General features: G+C 39.6%; 1 protein-coding gene across 2 annotated transcripts in view; it reads right to left on the bottom strand.

The window, feature by feature from the left end:
- Positions 1 to 2886: 2886 nt before the first annotated feature.
- Positions 2887 to 25638, bottom strand: part of LOC148408601 (glucocorticoid receptor-like) — a 36908-nt gene continuing 14156 nt past the window's right edge. Inside the window, exons 3-10 of one of the 2 annotated variants that reach the window (XM_088440692.1) lie at positions 15310 to 15482; positions 13474 to 13500; positions 11413 to 11529; positions 9214 to 9483; positions 7317 to 7461; positions 7056 to 7186; positions 6145 to 6302; positions 2887 to 5622 (exon numbers count right to left, since the gene is read on the bottom strand). In XM_088440692.1, the coding sequence (XP_088296818.1) occupies positions 5470 to 5622; positions 6145 to 6302; positions 7056 to 7186; positions 7317 to 7461; positions 9214 to 9483; positions 11413 to 11529; positions 13474 to 13500; positions 15310 to 15482 (1174 nt within the window). In that variant the 3' untranslated portion in view covers positions 2887 to 5469. The remainder of the gene's footprint in view (positions 5623 to 6144; positions 6303 to 7055; positions 7187 to 7316; positions 7462 to 9213; positions 9484 to 11412; positions 11530 to 13473; positions 13501 to 15309; positions 15483 to 25638) is intronic. The other variant, XM_088440693.1, reaches the window with a different exon arrangement.

Below are 25638 nucleotides of genomic sequence, written 5' to 3'. Positions count from 1 at the left end.
CACTCAAACAAACATTATACATTGAACTGAAATACGAACAAAACTACGCTATGCACAGCAGCGAAAACATGACCGGCCTTTGAAATTTTTAAAGATTATACTTTATACAAAATAGACTCTTATCAACCGGCATGAGCATAGTGCAGTTTCGTCCGGCTCCGGTCGATTTACATGTGATTTACATTCCATATTTTTTAATTCGTGTATTTATTTATTTTTTTTTGGTTTTTGTGTTTTAAAGTGACCAGTATATCCTCAACAACAACAAGATCCAAAGCCAGGACGGTAAAATAAAAGATGCCTTTCAAAATAAGATGTCTTTATAAGTGCTACTTCAAATGTAACTGAATAGATATTTTTTCCAGTATATATATATATATATATATATATATATATATATATATATATATATATATATATATATATATATATATATATATATATATATATATTTTTTTTTTTTTTTTCCCCAGTTGCTGCTTTGGTCGCACATCTCAGCTCATCGATTCCCACGCTCCCAATCGAATGACCCATAGCGTTAACATCGACTTCACGAGACGAACACGTTCAACACCTGACGTTTTATCTTTTAGCACAAATCCAACAACAACGAGTCAACAACATGGAACTCGGCATATGATTACCACTGAGTAGATCTTGAAAAATATTCTTAAATTTCCTGATTCAGATTTTTATATGGCTCTCTGGCTTTTTTTTTCCCACAAAAATGATATGCGTACATCTTAAAGCCTTTCGGTAAATAGAGGACGGCGGGGGGGGTTAGGATGAAAATAAAATACACGATATTCTGTACAGGTGTTGCCGATTAGCAGATAATTAAATGAGCGGCGACGCTGACGAAAGTCCCCCGGTGCTGGATGGCAAAATTCACGCGTTTGATCCTTTCAGAGACCTGCTGGTGACACTCTGTGCCTTCCAGATGTTAAAATGTCAGCAGCATGTTGAAAAGGGTTTCATCTTTAAATGTAAATGAAGTTGCCTTGAGGATATTTATGTATTGGTCCATTTATGGATCGAATACGTTAATCTCGCCATTCAGTTTCCCGGTCTGATTGCCCTTTGAAAGCACTTGTCATGTTTCATATCTCCATGCGCTATAATCTACAATGGCTTTCTAAATTCTGAACTGGTGTTAATTCTGTCTGAAAGTGACTTTTAAGATACTGTATATCTCCGAGTACAATTTGAGTTTTTTCCCCCCTCATTTTCAACTTCATTTTCTTTGCAAAAAACAGATGATAACCGCAACAGTATGTTATTCGATATATTATGAAAAAATGCATCTAAAAGTACTGTAATTTCATCAATTTAATGACATACACCACGTGTAATAATTGGACAGTCAAGATCTATGTAACCACTAAAGTCAGGAGTAGACTTCTTATCGCGTTTTTGGAAAATTTACCCAAATTTAAGTAAAAAAAAAAAAGGGGGGGGGGGGGGCGACTTCTAAGCGGGGTCGATTTGTACTCGGAGAGAAACAGTAAATCACGTCAAGAGTTACACAAAATAACAAAGGCAGAGTGAAAGTAACCAGTCAAATGCCTAACTGGCTCTTTATGTGTTGATGTTTTGGTTAGCAACATTTAAAGTCAAAGGGCAGACCTGCTAGCCTAAACGTAAGGAATAGCATCAATGGACTGAGGAATATTATTGACAATGAAATATCACTACAAAGTGCTTTTGGAGTCCTCACCTGAAAAATAAGACTCTTATTATAAGTGGTCAAACCATCTCAACGTTTCTTAAAATATAATTCCTTCATTTTTAAACACGTTTGGAAAGAAATGATTTAGGGATCCCTCACACTGCTCAGCAAATTACAGCGTGTGTAATTACTGCAGTGCTTAAAAGATACTAAATTGTACACGGTTTCATATCCATAGGTCATTTAGCACAATGAGTTACTTTCCTCATATATATATTCTATTTTGAAGATCGTAAAAAATATTCCGCGCGCGTCCCTGAAATTTCTGTCTACCCTGTCATTATGAGGTAACTGCTTTTTGAAGGAATCCTCTGAGGCTTTCAGCGCATTACCACCAGCAATTTCTCTTGAGACAGTAGATAGTTGGAGAGTAAATACTGTATTTACATGTATGTTTTGTAATTCATCATATCATTTGGGCTGTCAGAGTTCAGCTGCTACAGGAAGTAAATTGCACTGTGTTAACTGTTCATTTTGTTTTAAGGCTTGGGAAAATGTAAATTAATCTCCAAAGTGAACACTTGAATTTTGACAGCCCTACAAGTTCTACATGCACGCTGTCATAGTCAAATATCAACTGATATGAAATCATTTTAGCAATTCAGAGTGCATTTGTACTTACTAACAAAATCATGTCGCTCAAAAAATTATCAACCAAAAATGTCAACACTGTTATTTAATAAATGTGCTGGAGCATCATATAATGATGACTCTTTGAGATCAGTTTTTTTTTTTTTTTTTTTCTAAAAAAGTACTCAATGGGGCCCTATCTTCGGTAACTTACAAATACTTACAAAAAAAAAAATGCAAAGTTGTTTGCACTGCACTGTGTAAGTTGGCACTCTCTATGTACATTGGATGTTACATCATGTGCAGGCTGGCTTTTTGTGAGCACGGAAAAACACGTATTTGTGTGTGTGTGTGTGTGTGTGTGAAAGTGGGCGCCTAAGGCCCGCTGTGCTGTTAGTCCGAAGTAACACAAATGACCAGTCGCCATGGCAATCGCCCTTACTGCTCTGTTAACTCCTTCATAACCCATCAATGACAATCAATGGGATCCAGGTTATATATATATATATATATATATATATATATATATATATATATATGGTATTATGGTACAGGAGCAGTAAAAAGACAATTTTGAAAAGCATCCCTATGAGCTACCATATTTAATATTGCCTGAATGATACTAACAGTAAATAATCTACGTTGAAGCTGGTGTACATAAGAATCTCATAAATGAGCACCCTGAAGCAAATATTCACTATTGGAGCGTCACCCACACCTTACACATTCACACACGTCAATTGAAAAAACAAAACAAAACAAAGCAATAGAAGCTATCTGTGTGAAATCTGTGGCTTTTGGCACCAGTGACCAAGCCTGAGCTGTCCCCCCCCCCACCCAAAAAAAAAAAAAAAAAAAATCATCTCATTTGAAAACACTGGAAATGAGAATAGATCTTTATGACATTTTTTAACATCTTAAAAAAAGAAAAAAAAATATTTTTCCTACTATATCTCTATATATCTATTTTTTTCCTTTTCATGGTCTTTTGCGTCACTATGCCTCATATGTGATTAAAGGGTTCATCAGTTTGATGTGGCACTATTGAATGGAGATAAAGATTGATGCATTTGTAATTATGGCAATCAATGAAAGGACCATTTCCTCAGACATAAGAAAAAAAATCCACATTCATAAAACCCTCTGATAGGTATTCACAAGCATTCAAATGTGTGAAAGAGCTTTAGCAACAGTGAGAAAAGAAGTCATAAAGTTGCAATATTGTGAACAATATGTGAAAATGCCATTAAAGTGATGGATACGATACTTTTGTAATGAAAACATAACAAACAAATGCATGTCAGAATGCATATTAAAACCATTTCCTCAAGATTTACAATGTCATTCTTGGAATTACGCAACTTTTTCCCACGAGTTTATGATTTGATTCTTGCGATATCCAAACTACTTGAATTAAATTTCTAAAAAAATGAATCATTTTGGATTTCTTGCAAACTTTATTGTAGCCCTAAACTTTATTATTTCCCCTCATCAGCTTTTTCCTTCAACCGGGTTTAATATTGTGTTGTTTTTCTAACATCCTTCTTGTAATATTATGACTTCTCCGTCTGAATATTCCATCTTTTATATTCCAATATCCCATCTTGATTGGTGAGGTTTTTGTTAAAATGACAGCTTTATCAAGATATCTTTCCAACAAAACAAAAATTATTATTCTTAGACTTAAAGTGTACGTCCGGAGCTCGATAATATTTACGGTTCATCAGGAAAAATGGCATCCAATTGTCATTAGTTCACACTGTCTTTATTAGAGAGATCTTATATGAGGAGGAAAAACAAGGAAAAGCACTACTTTTGTGTGCCTAAACCTATTCATTCAAAATGTAAATTCATCACAGAAAAGGTGGCTGCATAGTATACGTATCGGACACGCCATTAAAACTTACTGATAGTAAAATGACCCAGGCAGGGTAGACATATTTACCGGGCAGTGTCTAATAGGGATGGGATGAGTTTTTTTTTTTAAGCTTTTTGGCCCAGAAGTGCAATGAGAATGTACTGCCTGTTATCTACTCCATTATGGTGAAGCACCCAAACGTCAGCCAAACGTTGAGAGAAGACCAGTCAAGTCTTCAAAATAAACTGCATTTTAACTAGTAGTGTCAAACGGCCTTGGGAAGCTTTTATTTTGAAGTTCTTCCCGTAGATTTTTCCTCCTGACAACGGGCTACTTGATCATAATCAGCTACGAGGTAAACAACAGTGTTTTATTTATTTATTTATCAATTGATGTTCTTTTTTTTTTTTGCCTGATTTTTTTTTTTTTTTCATTGCTTTACACTAACTAGGGTGATTTGGGGCAAACTGGATGACACAAAAAAATGGAAACGCCAACGCCAGCTATTTATCAAACTACAATATTGCCTCCTTTACCCATCAAGACCGCAATTTGGGATCTCCGGAAGTACACTTTATTTATATATATATATATATATATATATATATATATATATATATATATATATATATATATATATACACACACAATTTTCCCCTTTTATAATATGACACCATATTCATTGTATGTACAATGTGATGTTCATATATTTTTTTTCTATTTATTTAATTATTTTCTGAGGCGCTACTCGGCCGAGCTTTTTTTTTCCCCCCCACACAGCCTAAAGTTGAGGTCACACTTTTGTGTGTTTAAAAAAATGCAATGAAGAGCTAAAAGGCACTGGTCTCCCTTCTCACTTGTAGGTGCGCTTGCTGAATGGACTCAAAAGCGAAAGGGCGTGCAATACATATATATTGATTTTTTTTTTTTTTTCTCCAGTCGTGAGATTTTTTTTTTTAGTTGCTGTGTTTTGTTGCTTGTTACAAGCTGAAAGCAGTTCATGATATATTATATACACATATGACACGATACATTCTGAGGCTGGGCGGCGGGCGATGGGAGAGCGTGATCAGGACGTGGATGTTTTTTTTTTTTTCATGTTTGTTTTTTGCTGCCTGCGATGAAAGCGGGTGGCCATCAATTTGAACGCCATTCAGTCTAAGTCGGATAAGGGGGCAAAAATATTTCTTCTGAAGATCCAAAAAGACAGGCGGTTGTCAAACCTGAGCGAGGATGCGGCAGTCAAGTGTAGGATGGCGGGGGAATCGGTGGGAGCATTTTAAGGCTTGGCTGGATGCCCGGCGGCGGGCGCTCACTTCTGATGAAACAGCAGCTGTTTGACGCTGCCATCTTTGACTTTTGGTATCTGGTTGGTGATGATTTCGGCCAGCATTTCGGGGAACTCCACGCTCAGCGTCTTGTTCATGAACGTGTAGAAGCAAATCTGAAGCAGATCCTCCACCATCTACAAGAAGACAAATATTCTAGTCGGGGTCCGAATTACTAGGGGCAGGCCAAAGGTGACGAAGTCCAGTCCTCGAGAGCCGGTATCCTGCGTGTCTTCTTAGTTTCGACTCTCAAACACACCTAATTCAAATGATTAGGATCATTTTCAAGTGATGAGCTAATCATTTGAAACTAGTGTGTTGAGGAGAAAAAAAGCAGGAAACATGCAGGATACCGGCCCAAGAGGACTGGCGTTCAACACCTGTGTGATAGACCGCCTTTTTTTTTTTATTGCAATCAATCTTCGAGCCGATAAACTCCGCCATTTCCGCCGTACTCCATCGCACTTCTGATCATGCGCTTCTCTGACTGTAATGAGCCTTGCTCCAGGACTGTCCCACACATAGTAGCATCTGATTGTTTAGCTATGCGGTCCATCTGCTTCTGACCACATTCTAGAAAAAGTTAAGTTTACGAAAGATTCTGAACTCCCCAAAGGTATAGATGTGTTTTTTTTGCGCATGTGTGTGTGCATGCTCACCCCCTGCATGGAATCCAGTAGCTTAGTGAGCTGGTAGAAACGTTGCCAGTTCTGGCTGGTGTTCTCCTCGCGCTTGACGATGGCTTTTCCCAGCTCCTTGATGTACGTCATGCGGATCTCGTCAAACACGGCCTGACTCTTCAGCCCATCTTTCGGCACTGAACGCACGTCGCAAAGAAAAAATATAAAAAGGTAATTCGATGTTCAATCAAAATCATCATTTGACCAAATCATTGTTTGAAATTGATGTTTACATTTTGTGTACTGCTTTTTAAAGATATTTTAAAATCATGTTTTCTACTTTCTCCCCTCCCAACACAGCTGATTCAAATGATTATCTTATCAGCAATCACCGCAGGAGCTTGAAAATAATCCTAATCATTTGAATCCGGTGTGTTGGGGGAGAAAACTGGAAAACATGCAGGATACCGGCCCTCGAGGACTGGAATTCGACACCTATGATGTACAGTAACCCCGGGGATACATTTGCCCTTAATTTACAAACCACTGTGCTATAAAATACAGTATGTAGCTAGCTAAAGCTTTTTAATACCTGTGTTCCAGCGTGTTTTATTTTCAACGTTCATCTAAGGGTAGTTCCCTGCCTTACTTAAAAATCAAGCGACAAAGGGCGCTGATCGTCATGAATCCAACTGAATTAACCTGGGAGTGAATGAGAAATGAGTCAAAGTTGTCATGACCTGATAGTGTCAGCCTGCCACCGGGGAATAGATGAAAATAGCTTTGGATTCAGCATGGAAATGTCATTCTCTTTTCTGAGTGCATTTAGTAGCCTGCCAGTCATTCCCAGCGAGGTACAAGCGACACATTTGTGTTTTCTTCCCGTTTATTCATCTTATTATTTGGGCACCTTTAGTTCGGCGTCTCGTGTCGAGTTGCTTGATAATTACCTGTGCTGAGCAGCAGCAGCACTTTCATGCACAAGTACTCGTCGTAAGACACCTCCAGACGGACAAACTCCGTGCAGATCTTCAGCATCTGCTCACACTGCTCCGTCATGAAGGGAAGCTTCATGCGATCTCTGAGGAAGAGCAAGACCGGAAGAGGGGCCATAAGGTATTATTGAGATTATCATCTCCCAAAATTTTACAGAAGGTAAACGTGACCCAGGTAAAAGAGAGAGGGGGGCGCTAGTTGCCGACAATACTCACTGGTTGATGACGAGGTCGGGGGCAAAGCAGAGCATGCTCCCGTTGCACTGCTGGTACGACCTCCAGCCCAGACTGAAGGACATGAGGAAGAGCCATGAGCACTGCAGCAACGTCATCTGGTCATCCAGGTGCAAGTTACGGAAGCCTGAGGAATAGGATAAAAATCATCAGTTTTGCCCTTATTTTTACACATAAATTTAAAAAATCGATGAAGGTACAAAATCATTATTTAAGGGCCCGTATCGTGGAAATTCTACCTTTTGGGAGCGTTTGACATTGTTACAAAAGTAATTTCAAACCCTAAACAAGTGTTATTTTCCTTCAATTATGCAGTCCTTCAGCGCCGGCCCCGCCCGAGCAGTTAAAAGTGGCTTGCGAAAGGTAACGTGACGATAAAAAGGGCAATTAATGTTGAAAGACAGCAGCCTTTCAGAGAAATAATTAAAAAGAACTAAATAAAAGCCGTTGGGAAAATGAATTAAAAACAGAAAGAATTTATGCATGTCACTGTCAAAAGAAATTTGTTCACAATGCATTTGTTTCAAAATGGAGTTATGTAAGAGGGGGCGGTCTTCACGATCACTGGCAAACTGCCAGCTGGGACAATGCATGCGCGCGCACACGCACAGACACAAACAGTGGAATAAGGTGAACGAGCTCATCTTGTGTGGACCAGTCAAAATGTGCTCACAATAAAAGATGGACAGCTCATGTTACGTTTTCATCTGAACTTTTTTTTTTTTTTTAATGTGAGAGAAACATGAACTGTGCTTATTGTGGAGGAGTATTAGCAATCAAAGGGCGCAAATCCTCAAGAGAATACTTGCAGCGATTAGCAGGTCATGTGGCCGCTTTCTCATGATCAACGCACAGCAAAGCACCATTTGCAATTCTCCGCGCCTTGTTGTCATCGTTTGGCTGCTGGCTTTAACTCTTTCGCATTTCTTGCGGATGCCATGTAAAACCTAACTTTTTCCTTGGATGAGTCATTCTGCTGGATGATGAATGCAAGGAGACAAAAGCGACCTTATCTTGGCCTCATTATTGTCCCTTCAGCGTTTCTCATGATGAGCTAAGTCTCGCTTCAAATGTGAAGTGGATCCTAAACGTCAATCATTAAGTGTAGTCTCCTGTGACGACCCACGGCGACGGTTGATGTTTGCTTTGTTTACATTTTACTCCTTGACATTCATCCTGTTTTTTGACGGTAGCGGAATCCCGTCAAGGCGAATTGCATGATAAAAGAAATTCAAAATACATGCACACTGGAAATGTGCTTATGTTACCCATCCAACCATTTGGAGTGTCCAATTCACCCACTATGCATGTTTTGGGGGTTGTGGGAGGACAGTTGAGTGCCTGGAGAAAATGGACATGGGCACAGGGAGAACATGCAAACTCCACACAGGAAGGCCGGAGCTGGTATTGAATCTGGGACATCCGGACTGGGAAGCGGATGTGCAAACCACCCATCTGCTATGCCGGTTCATTGTATTATTTGTCTAATATTATTTATTTTTTCACATTGAATCAGTTTGACGGGTTAGGATTAAGGTAAGTATTTATAATGTTATTAAAAAACATGTATTTGAAATGACTTTTATTCAAATTATGCATATGGAAGTGCTCCTATTGCCTTTTTAGTTAAATACTGTACATTTAAGTTCAGTGCTAAATGAATACAGTACATCAAATTCCACCGGACATTCGATGACGTAAATGCTCAGTGGGCCAGATAAAAGAACGGCACCCGAGCCACATGCAAACAACTGGCCCAAGAGCTTTGTCTTTGTTTTCTGCCCAGACTTGGCTCACGTTTCCATCCGCCGGTGTTAATTACAAGCCAGACGGCAAATGAGAAGGCGAGCGAGGCTGGGCCAGAACGGCCTCTCATTACCTGGCAACGACTTGGCCCACTTGACTGCGGAGATGACCTGCTGGCCACCCAGCTTGTTGAGCGTGCTCATGAGGCGCGACGACGTGTCGGGCAGCGTGCCGTCGTAGCCCGAGTAGATGATCTCGGGCTCGATGGCCTTGAGCACGGATAGCATGGCGGGCACCAGCTGGGGCATGCAGGCGGGGATGACCGCCACCGACATGGCGGGGGTGGGCTCCGGTGGTCTGATGGTCTGCAGCTCTCTCCTCTTCAGCTTCTTGTTCTTCCTCGCTGGAGGCACATAAGAACATGGGTCCAATTAAGCCATTTCAGACCACAAGAGTTGAGATTTTGGTTGAAATTGATCTTACTGATATTATTCTTGATATATATATTATTGTTTCTTTTTTTTCCCCAACGTCCAGGAGAAGACCTAATGGAGATGAAAGCCATGCACGTATCAAACCCCACGTTGCAGCGCGAAGTGTTACACGGGTAGGCTTAATGGGGACTTGGGCAGATACACAGCACACTGAAGATGTATTTAGTCCCCTTGTGCTCATTCATTCTCTCCCTATTTTATTCCCTTTTCTCTTTCATGGTTTCTATAGCAACTAAGAGTCATACTTTAACAGCGTTGTCCATCAAACCCCTCTCAGACTTCCTTCCTCCCTTCATACAAACCCCGCATTGATTACATGTCATATTTTTCAAGTCCCGATGGAACGCCGGGTGAACGACTAGACAGACGTGTGGAAATTGCTCGTATGCCTTTTTATACAGTCAAAACTGTATGTAGCAGTGATTCTTTTACAGACCATGCGATAGCATTAATAAAGTGAGTCTACCTGTACGTTCAAATCTTGCTAGCTGTTTTCAAATAGCGGCAAATAACAGCTGAATCTATTTCCTAAGTGTTATTTTAATACCTTCAAAATCAATCAAATTGAAAGTTCAACAGTCATCTGGATTGTGTTCTTACAGGAGTCGTGTTATCTCTCACTTTTATTTTAGATTCAGTCGGGTCTTATGACCTCCGCTTTGCGGGAGGAGGTTCGTTAACACTATGAATGTAGGTTGAGGTGCGCCGGATCGTCTTACCAAAATGAAAAAATCTGTTTGTACAATAGTCTTTGCGGTCGCACAATTCAAAACAGCTGCCTCCCTGGAGATATTAGACTATACGTATTTCCACAAAGTAAAACCATTCCCAGGTGTCCTAATAACATGTCTTGGTCAAAACAACCCAAGAAACAGCAATTAAAAGACTTTTATAACACCTTCAACAGCCATGTTGTTGGTTGCAGGATGAACTTGACGTCACTTTGCAAGTTTGCTTTGCAAGTTTGAACATAATCCAAATTATTACAAGAATGCTACGACGTAGCACGAATCAGTGGTGATTTGAATTCCAGTGGGCCTATTTTTTTTGACCTTTCGTACATTATTGTGTCTTGTCGCCTGAATGAGGCGCTCAAATTATATGTGTGATTATAATAAAAGTTAGCCATCTAATAAACATCAAATCAACTTTTCAGTCGTTTCTCAACAAGCTATCAGTGCATTTGTCCTTACTTTGCTCTCATTGGCAAAAGGTTTACCTCCTAGCTTGCTAGATTAGCTTAAGAATGGGTTGCACATCAAAAGAAGGCCAACTCAGTTTCTGATTATTATATATTCAATAAAATTAATCAAACACATTTCAGAATTTGAGAACAAAAAAAACACAAGAAAGAAGCAAATAAAAGAAATCGTCAGTAAATATTCAGTTTAGTGAGGTCCAATAGGAAGTAGGGAGTGCAAAGCCTATCTAGTCTTACTCCTTGTGTACTTTTTACTCTGATGTTGATATACGATATTGTTTCACATCACAAAGACAGAACGAGTCACACTCCTCTTATCGTTGTTGGAGAAATTTGCTGGAGGTGGTATTAATTCAATTAGGGCGACTGCAACCTAAAAGTAGGCCCGAAGTTTGAACGACTTGTTAAAAGACACATTTTCAGAAATAGGCAGTCCCCTTGGTTGCGCAGGCATTTATGAGACCTATTTTTATTCAAGCAGTTAAAGTTGTTTTTCCATGATAACCCCTTTAAAGATTTCAATTAGGGTTGTTATTATTTTTGCTTTGTGTATAATTACCATTCATTGTGAATTCAATAAATTGCATTCAAAGAAGGAAAAATATGGTGAAAAAAATAAATAGATAAAAATCCTTACCTTCCAAATTCATTCCAGCCTGAAGGCATTTGCGGAAGCGGCACGCCGGGCAGTTTTTCCTGCGAATCTTATCAATGATGCAATCATTCCTCCCTGCGCACAAGTAGTTGTGCTGGCCTGTGCGGGGAGAAAAAAAAAAACAGAAAAAAAAGAACAAGACCAAAAAATAAAGCCAAAGTTATTAGACAATCTAACAAAGCAACAGCTAAAGTGTGTGAGGGAGCAACATCAGATGGCTACCATTCAGTGTTGACAAATTCAAGTCTGAACATGATTCTTGATAAGACTCATACAACCTAACAATCAGTCGCATTCCTCATTTTAAAGTTGTTAATTTCAAGAGTTTCAAGAGCAGAATACCGGCTCTCGAGCTCGACACCTATGGGTTACGTGAACCAATAGATTGGTCAGAATTTGATCAATTCAATGAAATTGGTTATTGAGAGTGCAATTTACAAATTGTTTTTCAAATGTCACTTTTATGTACGCACATCTCAGCCTTGCCCTAGCTTGAGGCAAGTCTAGCTTTAGCATCAGACAGACAATACAGGAGTGGCATTAGTGATAAAATTAGCAATTCAGTGCACCCGAGAATGTTACCAGGCGCAACAGCGGCATGTTTTAAAAGCACCGCTCATAAACAGGAGTAGCGGCACATTTGTTGGATGAGTCACAAGCCCAGCAAATGGCTCGATTTTGCATGTTGGCATCAGGACGTGACAAGAAAATCAAATCCCTTTTTTTTTTTGCAAAGATTATAGTCAATAATTTTTATAATAGAAAGAATGAAATGTCAAAAACATCTTTGCTGCTTTTCTTACATATAGTCTCATCTTATTATAGCGTCATACATTATTCATTAAAATGTTATATCTGAAAAGCTTGCAAATGAGCAACCTCCTGTCAAGTAAACATCCTCTGGTGTGCATAATGTATTACAAAATGATCAATTTTATCTTGAACGGTCCATAATTTTCACGACGGAACGATATTAAATATTTCCCATAGGATTCAATAATTCAACAAACAATAATGTCACAGTGGACTCGTGATTAGCGTGCGTGTCCCGTGGTCTTGTGACTCGGTGTCCTCCCCTTTTCCAATCATGTTACAAAAACATGCATGTTTGCTTCATTTATTTACTATAGAGTAGCATTCAAAAGTTCGGAAACATCTTTACAGTCAGTCTCAAACACAGGCTGAATAACAGGCTGAATAAAACCACAAACAACTGCCAGAATTTCATCTCCATAACCCGCAAATTGATTTGCGGGGTCGGCGTGTGACAACGAGACGGCAGCCCAACTCGGTCGCCGGTTTCAGTCGGCACCCATTTCGTAAAACAACGGCGTTAAACGGCCATCTGTGGTGTCACAAGTGACTGCTGACGCCAAGTCGGATTTGCTCCTTGCTCGATGGGAGCCTGCAACATTTAACCCCGGGGCAAAATGAGAAGGCTAAAGCATAAGCAGCCACGTAAAGATTTCGATTTCTCGGCAGATTTATCTCAGAGCCTGCGAGAAAACTCAGCAGTATGGACTGTGTGCTCCGTGCTTGTAGAATATGATGGTAAGATGCACCAACAAAGTGACAAAACTCAGCAGATTATGCGGATGATTGATTGGCATTGTAACTGATTTTTTGATTGAAGAGAAGATTTGCAATTTTTCATATTGGTTAAACAGTCTTTATGACTTAAGGGTATTCATGATGAATATGATTGATGGGGATCCAAAGATCAGCAGCCAGTATATGGCATAAAGACAATCAGCGGAATAATACATACATTCATGGCATGAATGTACTATACAATTAATTAAATCTCAATTAGAAACCAAGCAGATACACGTTGAACCTACAGTACAATTACCAAACGGTACACTGTGTTCTTATGCTAAGGCACCCCTTGTTCAGCCCAGAAACACCAATGAAATGCTCCATAGGCAAAAGTGTTGAATCACCGTCATCATGCAATGCCAGAAAAAGTAAGGATACATCAAGGATTCATGATTATCACCGGAACCATTAGCGTTATTATTATTAAAAGTTGCATTTATTTACCATCACTCTTTTGTCGTGCTCTCCATCCTTCGTCATTGAGAAAACGACCGGAAAATGGAGAGGGCAGGTGGTTGTTTGTGGAGTGGGGTGAGGGGGGAAAACAAAACAAAACAAAAACAGATGTAACACTTTTCTGAAAAATAAAAATGCCCAACCCTTTAACTTTAAATTCAAAACATCAAACACAATTGTGCAACATACTCAGGTGAAGGCCCAGCTCATCGTACGGTGCATAAAGCGAGGAACATCAGTTTAAATTTGAAAATGCTTTCTTCCTTTCAATCAAAACTCTGATTATCCAAGGTCTCTAATCGCCCTGATACACTAAACCGACGCCAAATGTCAGCAAGAGTACGGGCGTCGGTATATGCCGTTTTGATTAGTTTAGAAAACACCACTCTAGCATCGGAGCTTTAGCGGGGTGTCAGATGGGGTTTTTTCAACACATTGAATAGGCATTGGACCGTCGTGACATTTGATCACAGATTGGCTGCTAGCTGGCAAATCAAAGCACGTGGCGAGAACAGGAAGTGGAGAGTAAAGGGTAAGCAGTGGAAAGCCTTGACAAATTTGCTCATTGTGCACATCGTCACCCTACGCATTTCAGTGTATGTCAGTGTATGTCTGTCTAGACCAGGGGTCCCCGACTTTTTTTTTCACCACGGATCGGTCAATGCTAGAGGTTTTATTAACCTCGGGGGGGATTGTTTAAAATATGAACTCAACATTAGTGGGGCTCGTCACCCGTCTCTTTACTGGGTCTTTCCCAGACGCTCCTAATACATCTTTGAATTAACTGAAATTAGATCAATTACTCAGAAAGACCTGAGGAAGGAGGCAAAACAACGCAAACAATCGCCAACTCTTACAGGCCTAACAAGGTCATTATTTCGGGTGCGGCTCATGCGGCCCGGTACCGGTTGATCCACGGACCGGTACCGGGCCGCGGACCGGCATTTGGGGACATCTGGTCTAGACGGAAGAACGACAGTTGACACAATGTCAGCATTGCAAAATACAATATCTTAGGTGCTCATCCTGAATGAAAATGACCGCGTACGCCACCTGCTTAATTCTTATATCAATTTAAAGTTTGATCATTGGCTGTACTGTTTTTTATTTTCTTCTAATACGCGGTACCTTATAACCCAAAGTGCCCTATATTTGGAAATGTTCCAAAATGTACCTGTTTTTTTGAAACTGCACCTTATAACCCAGAGCACTGAAAAACATGGTATCTTTCTTACACCTGTTTGCTTCCTTTTTTTTTGTACATAGGTGTGAAATCCCAGGTTAAAAAAATGCTTAGAATTATACGTATACCGAGTTTAAGTCTTGCTTATTAGCATGTTTTTGTGAGTCTCAAACACTGGTGGCGTCATTGCTCGGACGGGAGAGCATAGAAAAAATGTGCAGTCGTGCAAAAAGGTCAAGACTACAGTTGGAAGCCACAAGCTCTGCAAAAAGTATGCGGTATTTATGCAGTCGGGGGAGGAGGGGGTGCTGGATCATGGAGGCTTAGGGCCCCACAGAGGTCACAACCAGCAGGGGCCAGGGACCGCCAACCTGTGAGAAAGGCTGCACCCCATCGCCTTAAGAGTCAACGGTAGGGCTAAAGCCACGTTTGCAACAGGCGGTACCTGTTCAGTTTCTAGGATGGTAAATAGAGAAGAGACTTGCCTTTGTTCATGATTAGCTTTTGACTCAATTTCCTCGATCAATAATTCAACCGTGTTACCGAATGCTGTGTCAGCGACGCAAATTAAACAGAAACAAATGAACCGTGGCGCTTTGTGGAACCGAGGCACGAGTGTGCAATGTGAGCGCGAGACCAACCTTCCACGGCCCTCTTGAAGAAAACCTTGCAGCTGCCGCACGTTACCACCCCGTAGTGACATCCGGAGGCTTCGTCCGAACACACCAAACACACTTTGTGAGTCTGCCCGTTGGGTTTGGTTTGAGCCGGCGCTACGGGACCGTTGGCTTCTGCTCCCATTCTGGGTGTTGAGCTAGAAAGCAGAGAGGGCAAGAGAAGAATTTATATTTATGTCGCATGAAAATATGGATATGTGATGTGTGTGACCAATTCAAGGCAGGGTTGTGGAGATGTTATGGCATTGTTGCTAAGAGACAAGGCATATTAGCTAAACGTGAACAGAACAACAATAAAACATCTCGACTGTGCTGCAGTTGCTCATATTGTTTTTGTCTTTAGAGACGATAGTTCAGACAAGGTTCATCTTCTGTATGCCAAAGGTAAAAAAAACAAACGGGACCATTTAAATAGCATCCAAATGAACTGTCACCTCTTGTTATTCAGTATTCAGTGGACTATTGAACAACCATGTGTGCATTATTTTTACACACACATGCACACACACATATATATATATATATATATATATATATATATATATATACACGTTGATGTTCCTGCAGAAGATGTGTGTTTCTTGGAAGTGTGTTTCTTATATATATGTATGTATGTAGGTGTGTGTGTCTATATATATATATATATATATATATATATATATATATATATATATATATATATATATATATATATATATATATATATATATATATATATATATCTCCCTCCCCTCCAGGATTGAACTACTTCCAAGAAACACACTTCCAAGAAACACACGTTTTCTGCAGGAACATCATAAGTGAAATCATACTAGAGATGAGAATGAAACACAATTTGTAGTTTTAGCCCAAATAAGATGTTCTGTTTATACTTACAGTTAAGGTTTGGACCAACGAATAGAATTGAATAGAATCCAACAGAATGCATTCATTGTCTTTGTACAGTAGGTACACTGCGGAATTTGGAGCGCTGCTCTGATTGGTGCGTAAATGAATACAAACAATAAATAAAACAAATGGAAACTAAAACGGAACAAATGACAGGAAAACAGTCTCTTGCCTGGTGCTTTATTTCCTAATAGAGCATCACAGACCGCTTTCGTGCCAAAAAAGAACACACTAAAGTGAAACAATTCGCTACAGATCAAACTTTCATCTTTGATGTCCAAGAAAACAAGTTCATGAATAAATTTAAGAAATTGTTGCCTTTACCTTTTTTTGCAAGTTTTTGTTTTGATTAGTTATTTTCATTGTGCATTTACTAAAGTGCTGGTGTCTGTTATCCATTTAAGGCAGGGTGTGTTCATATTTTAAAACTGTGTTATGGTTTATCGTCAATATGGAAATCTGTTAAAGTTAAGAGTATTCTGTACAAACAACTTTTATTGCAAAAACAAGTCCAACCTGGAAAACAAACATGTATGTAGTTTGGTTAAAAACTGTACATTTTTAAGTGCAAGCAAACAAGACAATGTACAAAACATGTATAAAAGTATTAAACAGTATCAGACTAGGCTTTTTTTTTTTAACCCAATACACTATGTCATTCTACCGAAAATAAATATCGGCTCCAAATATTGGTGAGGACTAGTAATAAAAAAAAAAATGAAAATAAAATATCAGTCTATCTGCAACCCTGTCAAACTAGCCGACAAACCTTTACCGCTATCCCAACTTTGGCTATATTTAGCAAAGGGAGTTCAGCAGACGGGCACAGTGCCAGCATACGCTCAAAGTATTCTAGGTTCAAGGTATGCATTATGTCGGTGTCAAACTTTGATCGCTATGTAAGCAATTTCTTAACGCTAATGGGAATGTTCTGTACGTTGTGATGCTGGGTAATGATGCGGAACTTGATAATGATTTTACATGCATGCGCTGATTTGGATACAGCTCATTCTCTCACAGGCTTCGGGTTGTCCCCACTGACTCTCTCCTTTCATTATTCATGTACATAGTGCTAGCATGCATAACTACTCGGTTACTCTCCTACGCACTCGCCCAATTTCAAATGAAACTGGCCAGCACCTGACAGCCACTCGAAAGGCCGGCGCTACCTTATATAAAACGGAGTGCGGCTAAAGAGGGAGCCTCAGTGTTGCACCTTGGACGAGGCCCAGTTAAGAAGGTTAACCGTGTCTTACTTAGCAGCCAACTTGCTCAGATCTCTCGATGCGCACGCAGCCAGTCGCCAAAGGGGAAGGACGTGTCCCTTGCCAGGAATCTGACAATATACAACCGCTGTGAAGATATCGTAAACAGATGATGGGGGTGGGCCTTGGTGAGCAGGAAATTCATTCCTGGCTTCTGGAATGATGAGTGTGACCCTTGCATAACAGCGATGCAAAAGCATGTCAAGTTAACCCCGATGTGAAACGATCTTCCATTTATTTCATTATAGAATAAACACTTTGGGTGCAAGTGGGAACACGGTTTTACATTGTGGAGTTCTGGCTTTGGTCCATTCAGCGGTATGGTATTAATAGACGTGGTGTTTTTTTTTGTTTTGTTTTTTTTAAACTTCGCCACACAATACTGCCCTCAAAGTGACTGTGACCTGTCCAAAGTGTACTCTGCCAGAGGTCGGCTGGGATTGAATGTGGTCGAACATGACTGTGAAAAGAGAACACAAAATACAGGGTGTCCAAAAATGTACTCACTCAATGACTGACCATTACTCATTTACCGTACCCCATCATGATTTTGGTGACCACTGACAGAGATGCAATTCAAGTAAATGGACAGTCGGAGAGATGTTAATTTTTAAAGGCGGCCTGCAGGCAGACAAGATGCATTTCATCTTTCTAACTTTGACGATTAGACCAATTGGAAGCCAGACCTGCACGACTGCGAGAAATGTATCCACTAAGCTTCCCATTTCACTCTTTCCAGGCTGTTGCATTTGTGACACGACGGTAGAATATTTATTTGCCTTTCAGATAGAACTCATTCAATTGAGACATTGTCCACACGGCCGTTGGGGCTGTGTACAATCGGATAATTAGATGTGTGATGACACGGTTGAAGGCCTCCTTCCCAAAGACCCTAATGAGGGAACGATATTGTCCCAACTGTTAGTAAGTATACACACGATTGTCTGCCTTATGAAATAGTTGTTGAAAGGTGCCACTTTTCAAGACAACAGAGTAAAAACATAATTGTATACACAGATGACATTGATCAATAATAGGGACGTTCAAAATAATAGTATTCAGTCAATTATGAGTTTAGTTTTGCCGATTCAACATCATCTTACTTTCTTATGAAACAGTAAACACATTTGTATTCATTTTTATTTAGGAGTCATCACTTCATTGCAAATTATTTGCAAATTCACACATGCTCGGTGAACTTTGATGCCGTAAAATGACCAGAAGTTGGTGTTGGATTGCGCAGCTATGGTCCATCCACATGGACTGTTGTAAACAAAAGCAGTTTTAGTCATCCATGGAAGGTCCACGCCTCATTAGGAGCTGCCCATCAGTAAATTTCTCAACACAGGAAAGAAAAAGCTACCTAGCTCCCTACCTAGCTAGCTAGCTGTTGGAAACAAATGAAAATCCTACAAAATAAGTAAAACAACAGTAAATCAAGCAAAGTGAAGGTGCAACCCCAACTGGGATTTGCCTTGTGTGCATGTGAAGCACGATATAGATTTGACAGCACATGACAAACATAACATACTGTACATGCTGGCAGATTGGACCTTGTTTACTCTCTTTCTGCGTCAGTGGAGAGGCTGTGCAAAGATGACGTTTGGCACTTGGCCTTTGGAATGAAAGCTCCAGTATATGTTAGCTTAAGTCGGAGAGCCAAGGAAGCTCAAGTAAACACACGGTGCAAGAAACAGTGACTTGCCCATCCTCATTCGTTTTGAAAATAGCTTTAAATGTATTAAAAAGGAATGGGAGATTAGTGATACCTGTATCTGTATTGTATTGGACCTAATTTAAAGGTGGTCGAGGTCAATACTGGAATCGGCTCTTTTGTGACAGTTTTTTTTTTCCATCGGGAACTAGTATGACAGGTACCCATTAAGGGCAGTTTCTTTCACCTGGTTTTATTGTGTTTGTTTTTATTCACGCGGCCCCTGAGCTAAAATGAGTTTGAGACCCCTGGACTAGAAGAAAGAAGAAAACAAATTCACTGTTTTACTGTAGTTTTTCCCTTTTTTAAGATCATCCTTCCTTTCCCTCCTCTCACTTCCTCTTTTGTGCATCACGACAGTCTGTGCTCTCCCACCAACTCGCTTCCCTGTCCCCATCTGCCAGGGTTACATAATAATATTACCGCTTCCTCCTCCCACTCCCTTCTTTTAGTGTATAGGCTCTCAGCCAATCAGCGGTGGGGTGCATGGAGGAGGTCAGGCGATTCATGGGATTATCCAACTCACCTACCCAGAGACAAGCACACTCGGCTTGCTTGTTTGCTTTGTGTGTATGTTTGTATATGTGTGTGCGTGTGTGTGGATGCAATGCTGAGTTCAGAGTGGCGTAGCACTGAGATAAAGCTTCCCTTGTTTCAGAGGGCCCTCTTGTGATCGGATAATGGTTCCCTCTTGTCTTGTTACACCCCCCCAAGACTAAATGACCCCGTCCCTCCAGGCCCATCCATTTCTCTCGTCTGAGTAACCAACGCTGTCATTCCAATCATCATTCCGCGTCATTCAGCTCCATCGCCTTTTGTACTCCCGTGACGTGACACCTTTGGAATTATTCGGAGGCACTCACCCAGCGCAGCGTGTCCCCTTATAACAGGTTCTGCAGATATGCCGTATCATTAATGGTATCAAACTAACCTCAGCGGCTTGGTAATACGGTAAGGTGTAGATTTACCAATGGCGAGCTGCCATGACAACCCCAGAGTTCTTTTCGGGGAACAATGGCAACACGTAAGGTTTCGCATCTATTGAAAGTCCAGTCTGCAAGCATTACGTTTTAGAAAACGGGTGTAATTAGCTACATATTAACTTAATTTATAGCATAAAAGTCTTGGCATACAAGATATTATGGAGTTATTTACTGTACTTGTCTATAATACATTTGCATGACTGACGATTTGTTGAAATTTGAGCGATTTTCTTTTTTTTTTTTTTTAACTATGTCTTGCTCAGATATGTGGTGCGCCTACAAGCGATAGGGAGAAAAGGACCTTGATTTGCTACGTACTTGCTATGATTCAGTTTTTCCCTCATTCAGTCAGCTAAATGTTTCTCTATGATTTGAGCTATGATCATTTTTTTATTTATCCAACATGAATGCTCAAAGAACCATCACAGCCAGGGTCTTTTATTTAAAAATCAGATTTTAACAAGCCATCAAAAATCATTGAATGTAGGCAGCACACAGCATGTTTCTAACAATGAGACTTCTCAAGCACTCCGACAATTATCAGGGCAGGCGTGAGAACAATTGTGTGGTCTGCGACAAGTGATTGGGACATCCAGCTGTTGAGGTTGTGGCAAAAAGATGCCGGAGTTGTTTAAACGTGAAAATGACGGAGTTGATTAAATTGCCACCACTTCATGAGGCAACATGCCAAATTGAACTCCTGCAAGATTTTGAAATATAGTGACCGAGCACATGATGGAGTAGGACTACTAAAAACTGCACAATACTTTATTTTAGCAATGTTTAACTCAATGAAATCAATTATTTATAAGTTATAAGAGCAATGGGCCACTGCATATATAAACATAGCTTTTTGTTTTTTTTTCTGACTCTTGAAATTGTGCGTGTGTGCGTGTTTATATGTGTGTAGCAGGGAACCTTCCCTTGCTCCCTGCAGATCCAATTTGCTGCTGACACATTGTGTCTTTTAAATCAGATGGATGGCTCAGGCCTGAGGCTCACAGCATCCATTTCCCCTAGTGTCCTTATTAGCTTTCATTTAGTTTTCACTTAGCAACCTCCTTGCAAACACTCACACATTACCTAATATACACACTGTCAATTCCATTTTTTGGTACGATGAATGTCAGGAATCTTGTTCGGGCATTAGGTATGTAAAACAAAAAAAAGCTGTGACTAATTCATCTGATGTATGGGCCCATATCAGATGATGACCTTGAGCAAATACTTATATAGCTCTCATGACAGAGGTACTATTGTTCTCACAAAAACATTCAAATGATAACAGCTGAGCCTATTGAAAACATGTTTTGTTTTTTTTTAAACAAAAAACAGCGCAGCGAAACAAAATGAGGAGTCCTGTTGCAGGGAATAAATACAGTACATTCTACAAATAGTATTTACCAATTTTCGAGTGTTTCACGAAACGGCAACATTTGAATGCCTACTTTTACGCCCTACCGATCAAATTCCAAATAATCTACATACAAAATAATGAAAGATGCTGAGTAAATATACTTGCTCTGACTTTTCAAGAATTCTGGAAGAAAAATAATCTAAATTTCTGGAATGACCCTTCATGCATGATTCTACCGTGAATGTATATTTACTGTCTTAGTTTTAAAGAATTGCATTAGTACTCGCCATATCTGTAGCTGAGAGCCCAAACGGCCTCCGATCATCACAAGTGCAATCCAGACGGAATAAATTGTGAAAAGCTATTCATTGTAAAGCGGTCCGTGCGCCTACAATCACATGAAGAAAATTAATGTCAATCATGCATAACTGTCATGTGATGCACACAAACCAAACAGCAGCAACATTTATGATGGAATAGCGGCGAAGGAGGAAAGGGGTCGATGAAGCGTAGGATGCCAGTAAGGAGCGTGTGATGTGACAATAGTTACGTGCAGCCACTACGCACGTTTATATTGAAGTGAGACGGACAAGTATACGTAAGCCTCTGCTAAACTTTTATATCTGAATGTGAGGGTGGAAAACAAAACCTGCATGCGAGCGAGTGGGAGTATCGAAACAAGCGTCAGCAGTAGAACAGCGCTGGCTAACGCTGACTAATGGACAGGCGCATTTACATCCTCCCACCATTACTGTCTGTACATAAATTAACACAAGTGCACTCACAGCACACTGCATAAGGACACTAATCCAACAACATTTCAGACGAGACAAAATTAAATGATCGTGCTCATTTTTGTTCGACACTGTAAAGTATATTTAAAGAAAATTGTAGCAAGCTACACGCTAAATCGCTAGCTAGGCATACACAGTACAGTGGATAGGATGTCTTAGAATAACTACAAGGAATGGTCATATTAACCCAGAATTTTGAAATAAAATGGCAGACTTTTTCAGTGTCGTTTTTCCCAAGAGAAAACATCTTTAACAACAACTTGAAGACCATTATGTACACTACTTTATATAACCATTTTTCTCATTAAATCTGTAGCTAAATTACATATTGTTTGCGTAATCCTCCTGTCAAACAAACAAACAAACTATGCTACAAAAATGACCTTGGCTGAGATAAGAATACTTTTAGAATATTGGATTAGAGCCCTTTTAACTCGCCTGTTACGGGTGGGTGGGAGATTTGTATTCTAGGAAGTGTCTGGGGGTAAAACAAATGGACTATTACCGCACATTTTTAGCCAAAGTTAATTCAATATTCCACTCAATGAAAAGTTAACTAAAATCAAGGAGCATTGTCATATCAGATGATTCAGAAGAGGGTCATGTGATGGCCTGGACCGAAAAAACGTGAAGCAAAACCGAGGTCGTTCATGTCAACACAGGCTGGAAGCCGTGGGTTCATTTTTTGCTTGCTAGTCGAAGTCCTAGCGCATGAAAACAAATTAAACAGTTACGAGACTCTTAATTTATTCAGTAGACTTGCAACGGGATCAAGAAGAAAATGTGCGCACAGGCATGTTTCTAATGAACAATCAGAGATACGATATGGCTCCATTGAACATGCAGTCATGCTGGAAAAGAACAGACAAGTGTTGAACAATGAAGCGCTGCTTTCTAATTTTGGTCTCATACAGGCCTTCACGTGGTTCACTAATGTGAGATTTTAAATGGAACAAGGCGACTGTGTAATTTTCGCACAAATTAGTTTTTTGATTTAAAACATCAAGTGAGTCTATGAGATCAAACGATAAGCTATACCATGACAATAAAGACATTATATTCTTAATTCTTTTTAAGCACCATTCCTTCCCCGCCCGAAATAAAATTAATTTAGTTGGATTTAATTGTAAACAGCTTTCAAGTAGTGTACATAAAAGCAAATTGGCACTTGTCAACTATGCGAAATGAAACATATCGTATCGCACCAATGACTGCAAATCCGCTTCAAATTAAGTCTTAATTTGTTCAGAAGGTCCAACATTAAGCTCACTTAGAAACGGCGGCAACAAATAAGATGGTCACGAGGTAACGAAGCTACGCCAAAGAATGCTAAACAGAAATGTATCTATGGTGTAGCTTCATGCTTACAGACAAAAAATGTAGAAAATCCATGGACGGTATTTTCAGGTCAAAACCAAAAAATCGACATACAACTTCAGAGCTCAAGATTGTTATTACTTTTGTTTATAGTTAAGTTTTGGCCAGGATTTGTTGTTTTTTAGTCAAATAAACCTGTTTTTGTTTAGTACTGTTTACAATTATCTTATTAGGCTCTTAGTTCATAAGTGGCTTTTGTCCTTATAAAGAAAAAAAAACCTCATTTTGTGGACGTTGCAAACAAGAAAAACAGACTTTAGCCCAGAGTCCATATTGAGCCAAATCCTATTTTTATTTAATCATGAGGCTGGCCTACACACACACACGCACACACGCACACACACACACACACGCTTGATACGAAGGAAATAAGCCAATCATTAACGCTCAGTGACTACATACAGTATCTTTTTCGTCTCTTATCTATTCCAGAGGCTTGAAGCACGTCTCACTAACTTTCTTGAAGAGAAATGAAGTAGCCTGTTCAAAGACAGAAATAACCATAGGAGAGGAAGCAAATGTTCAAAACATGTCTGACGAAAGGTGATCCGGTGTGCCAATTTCATTCTTATTTTTAGAAGAAAAACAACTAGCATGTAGGGGGTAAATTATCCTTTCAGCAGTCAGAAAAAAAGCAGCATCTACAGCGGAGATGGAGTGGATGTAAACAAAACAATTAGTAGCATCTCTCCTTATCCTCCCAAAGTTCAACAATTATTTCACCGTAATGCAACAAGGCCATGTGAGTCAGAGAGACATTGTGCGGACATAAGAGACACGCCAGCTTTCTGACTTTACTTTGTGTTGATGTGATTCAACCAAGTTCATATTTGGGTCTATTTACAGTCAACGGCCATGATCTTGTGAGGAAAGGAAACAGAGGAACGCCAGTAATGATGCATTCATGTGACCGATTTTACTGGGAAAACCATGAGAAAAAAAATGAACATTCATTTGTTATCTTTTTACTTATTACATTAATATTAATACAGGGTATTACTTTTAATACCCTGTCCATTTACATCAGGGTCGTCAAATGTACCGCCCGAGGGCCAGATTTGGTCCGCAAATTAGTTTAATCCCGATTGAGGATTTTGTAAAGCATAAAAATGAGCTGATTTTTTTTTTTTATTTTAATAAATGAAAAACTTGTTTTATGATTAATAGCGATGCTAAGATCGTATTGTAAGATTAATAGTGATGTACTTTATTTTGGACAACATTAAAAAAGCATAATAAATTAGAATTTTTTTAACTTATATAAATACGATTTTATTGGTCGGGCCCACTCGGGAATATATTTTCTTCTATGCGGCCCGCACGCTTAAACGAGTTTGACACCCCTGATTTCAACTAACAATGAGCAGGGACAGAAAATGATCTGCAGCTCCACAAGTTTAGTCCTGATAATCTAGCGATATTAGTCTTCATTCAGCTAGTACTTTTGTGCATTTGAGGAGCTACTGGTAATAGGAATGCTGGACGTCAATTTTCTACATACTGACAAAGTCTTAAGATATGTTCTCGCGTTTCTTCGAATAAAAATACCATCACAGGCGCACAGCTGTCTTAACTTTCAGGTTGCAGATGCTATCTGTCACTCTTCCATCTCAGATGGTCCGATGCTCACTTCATCCTAGATTGCATCAGACACACTGGAAATGGTGAATATAACTGACCCTGGAGTTCAGCGCCATAGCAACGGCGCTGAGCGAAGTGCGTGACTAAGCGAGGTTGTCGCACTCGCGCTGTTATTTATGCTTTGCAGCAGCGTCATTTTGCAGATACCCAGTATAAGTAAGAGTGTATGTGATAGTTCTTGAAAAGCAATATGACCCAGACTAAATTAGGGATGGACAGGGACTTTGGTTTCATTCAAAAGGGATGAAAAAAATTGAAATTATCATGAGCTTTT

The sequence above is a fragment of the Hippichthys cyanospilos genome, chromosome 18, assembly GCF_059441005.1.
Source record: "Hippichthys cyanospilos isolate Australia breed blue-spotted pipefish chromosome 18, RoL_Hcya_1.0, whole genome shotgun sequence".
Classification (NCBI taxonomy): domain Eukaryota; kingdom Metazoa; phylum Chordata; class Actinopteri; order Syngnathiformes; family Syngnathidae; genus Hippichthys; species Hippichthys cyanospilos.
The sequence above is the reverse complement of the archived record's forward strand: the minus strand, read 5'-3'. Positions and strand labels throughout refer to the sequence as shown.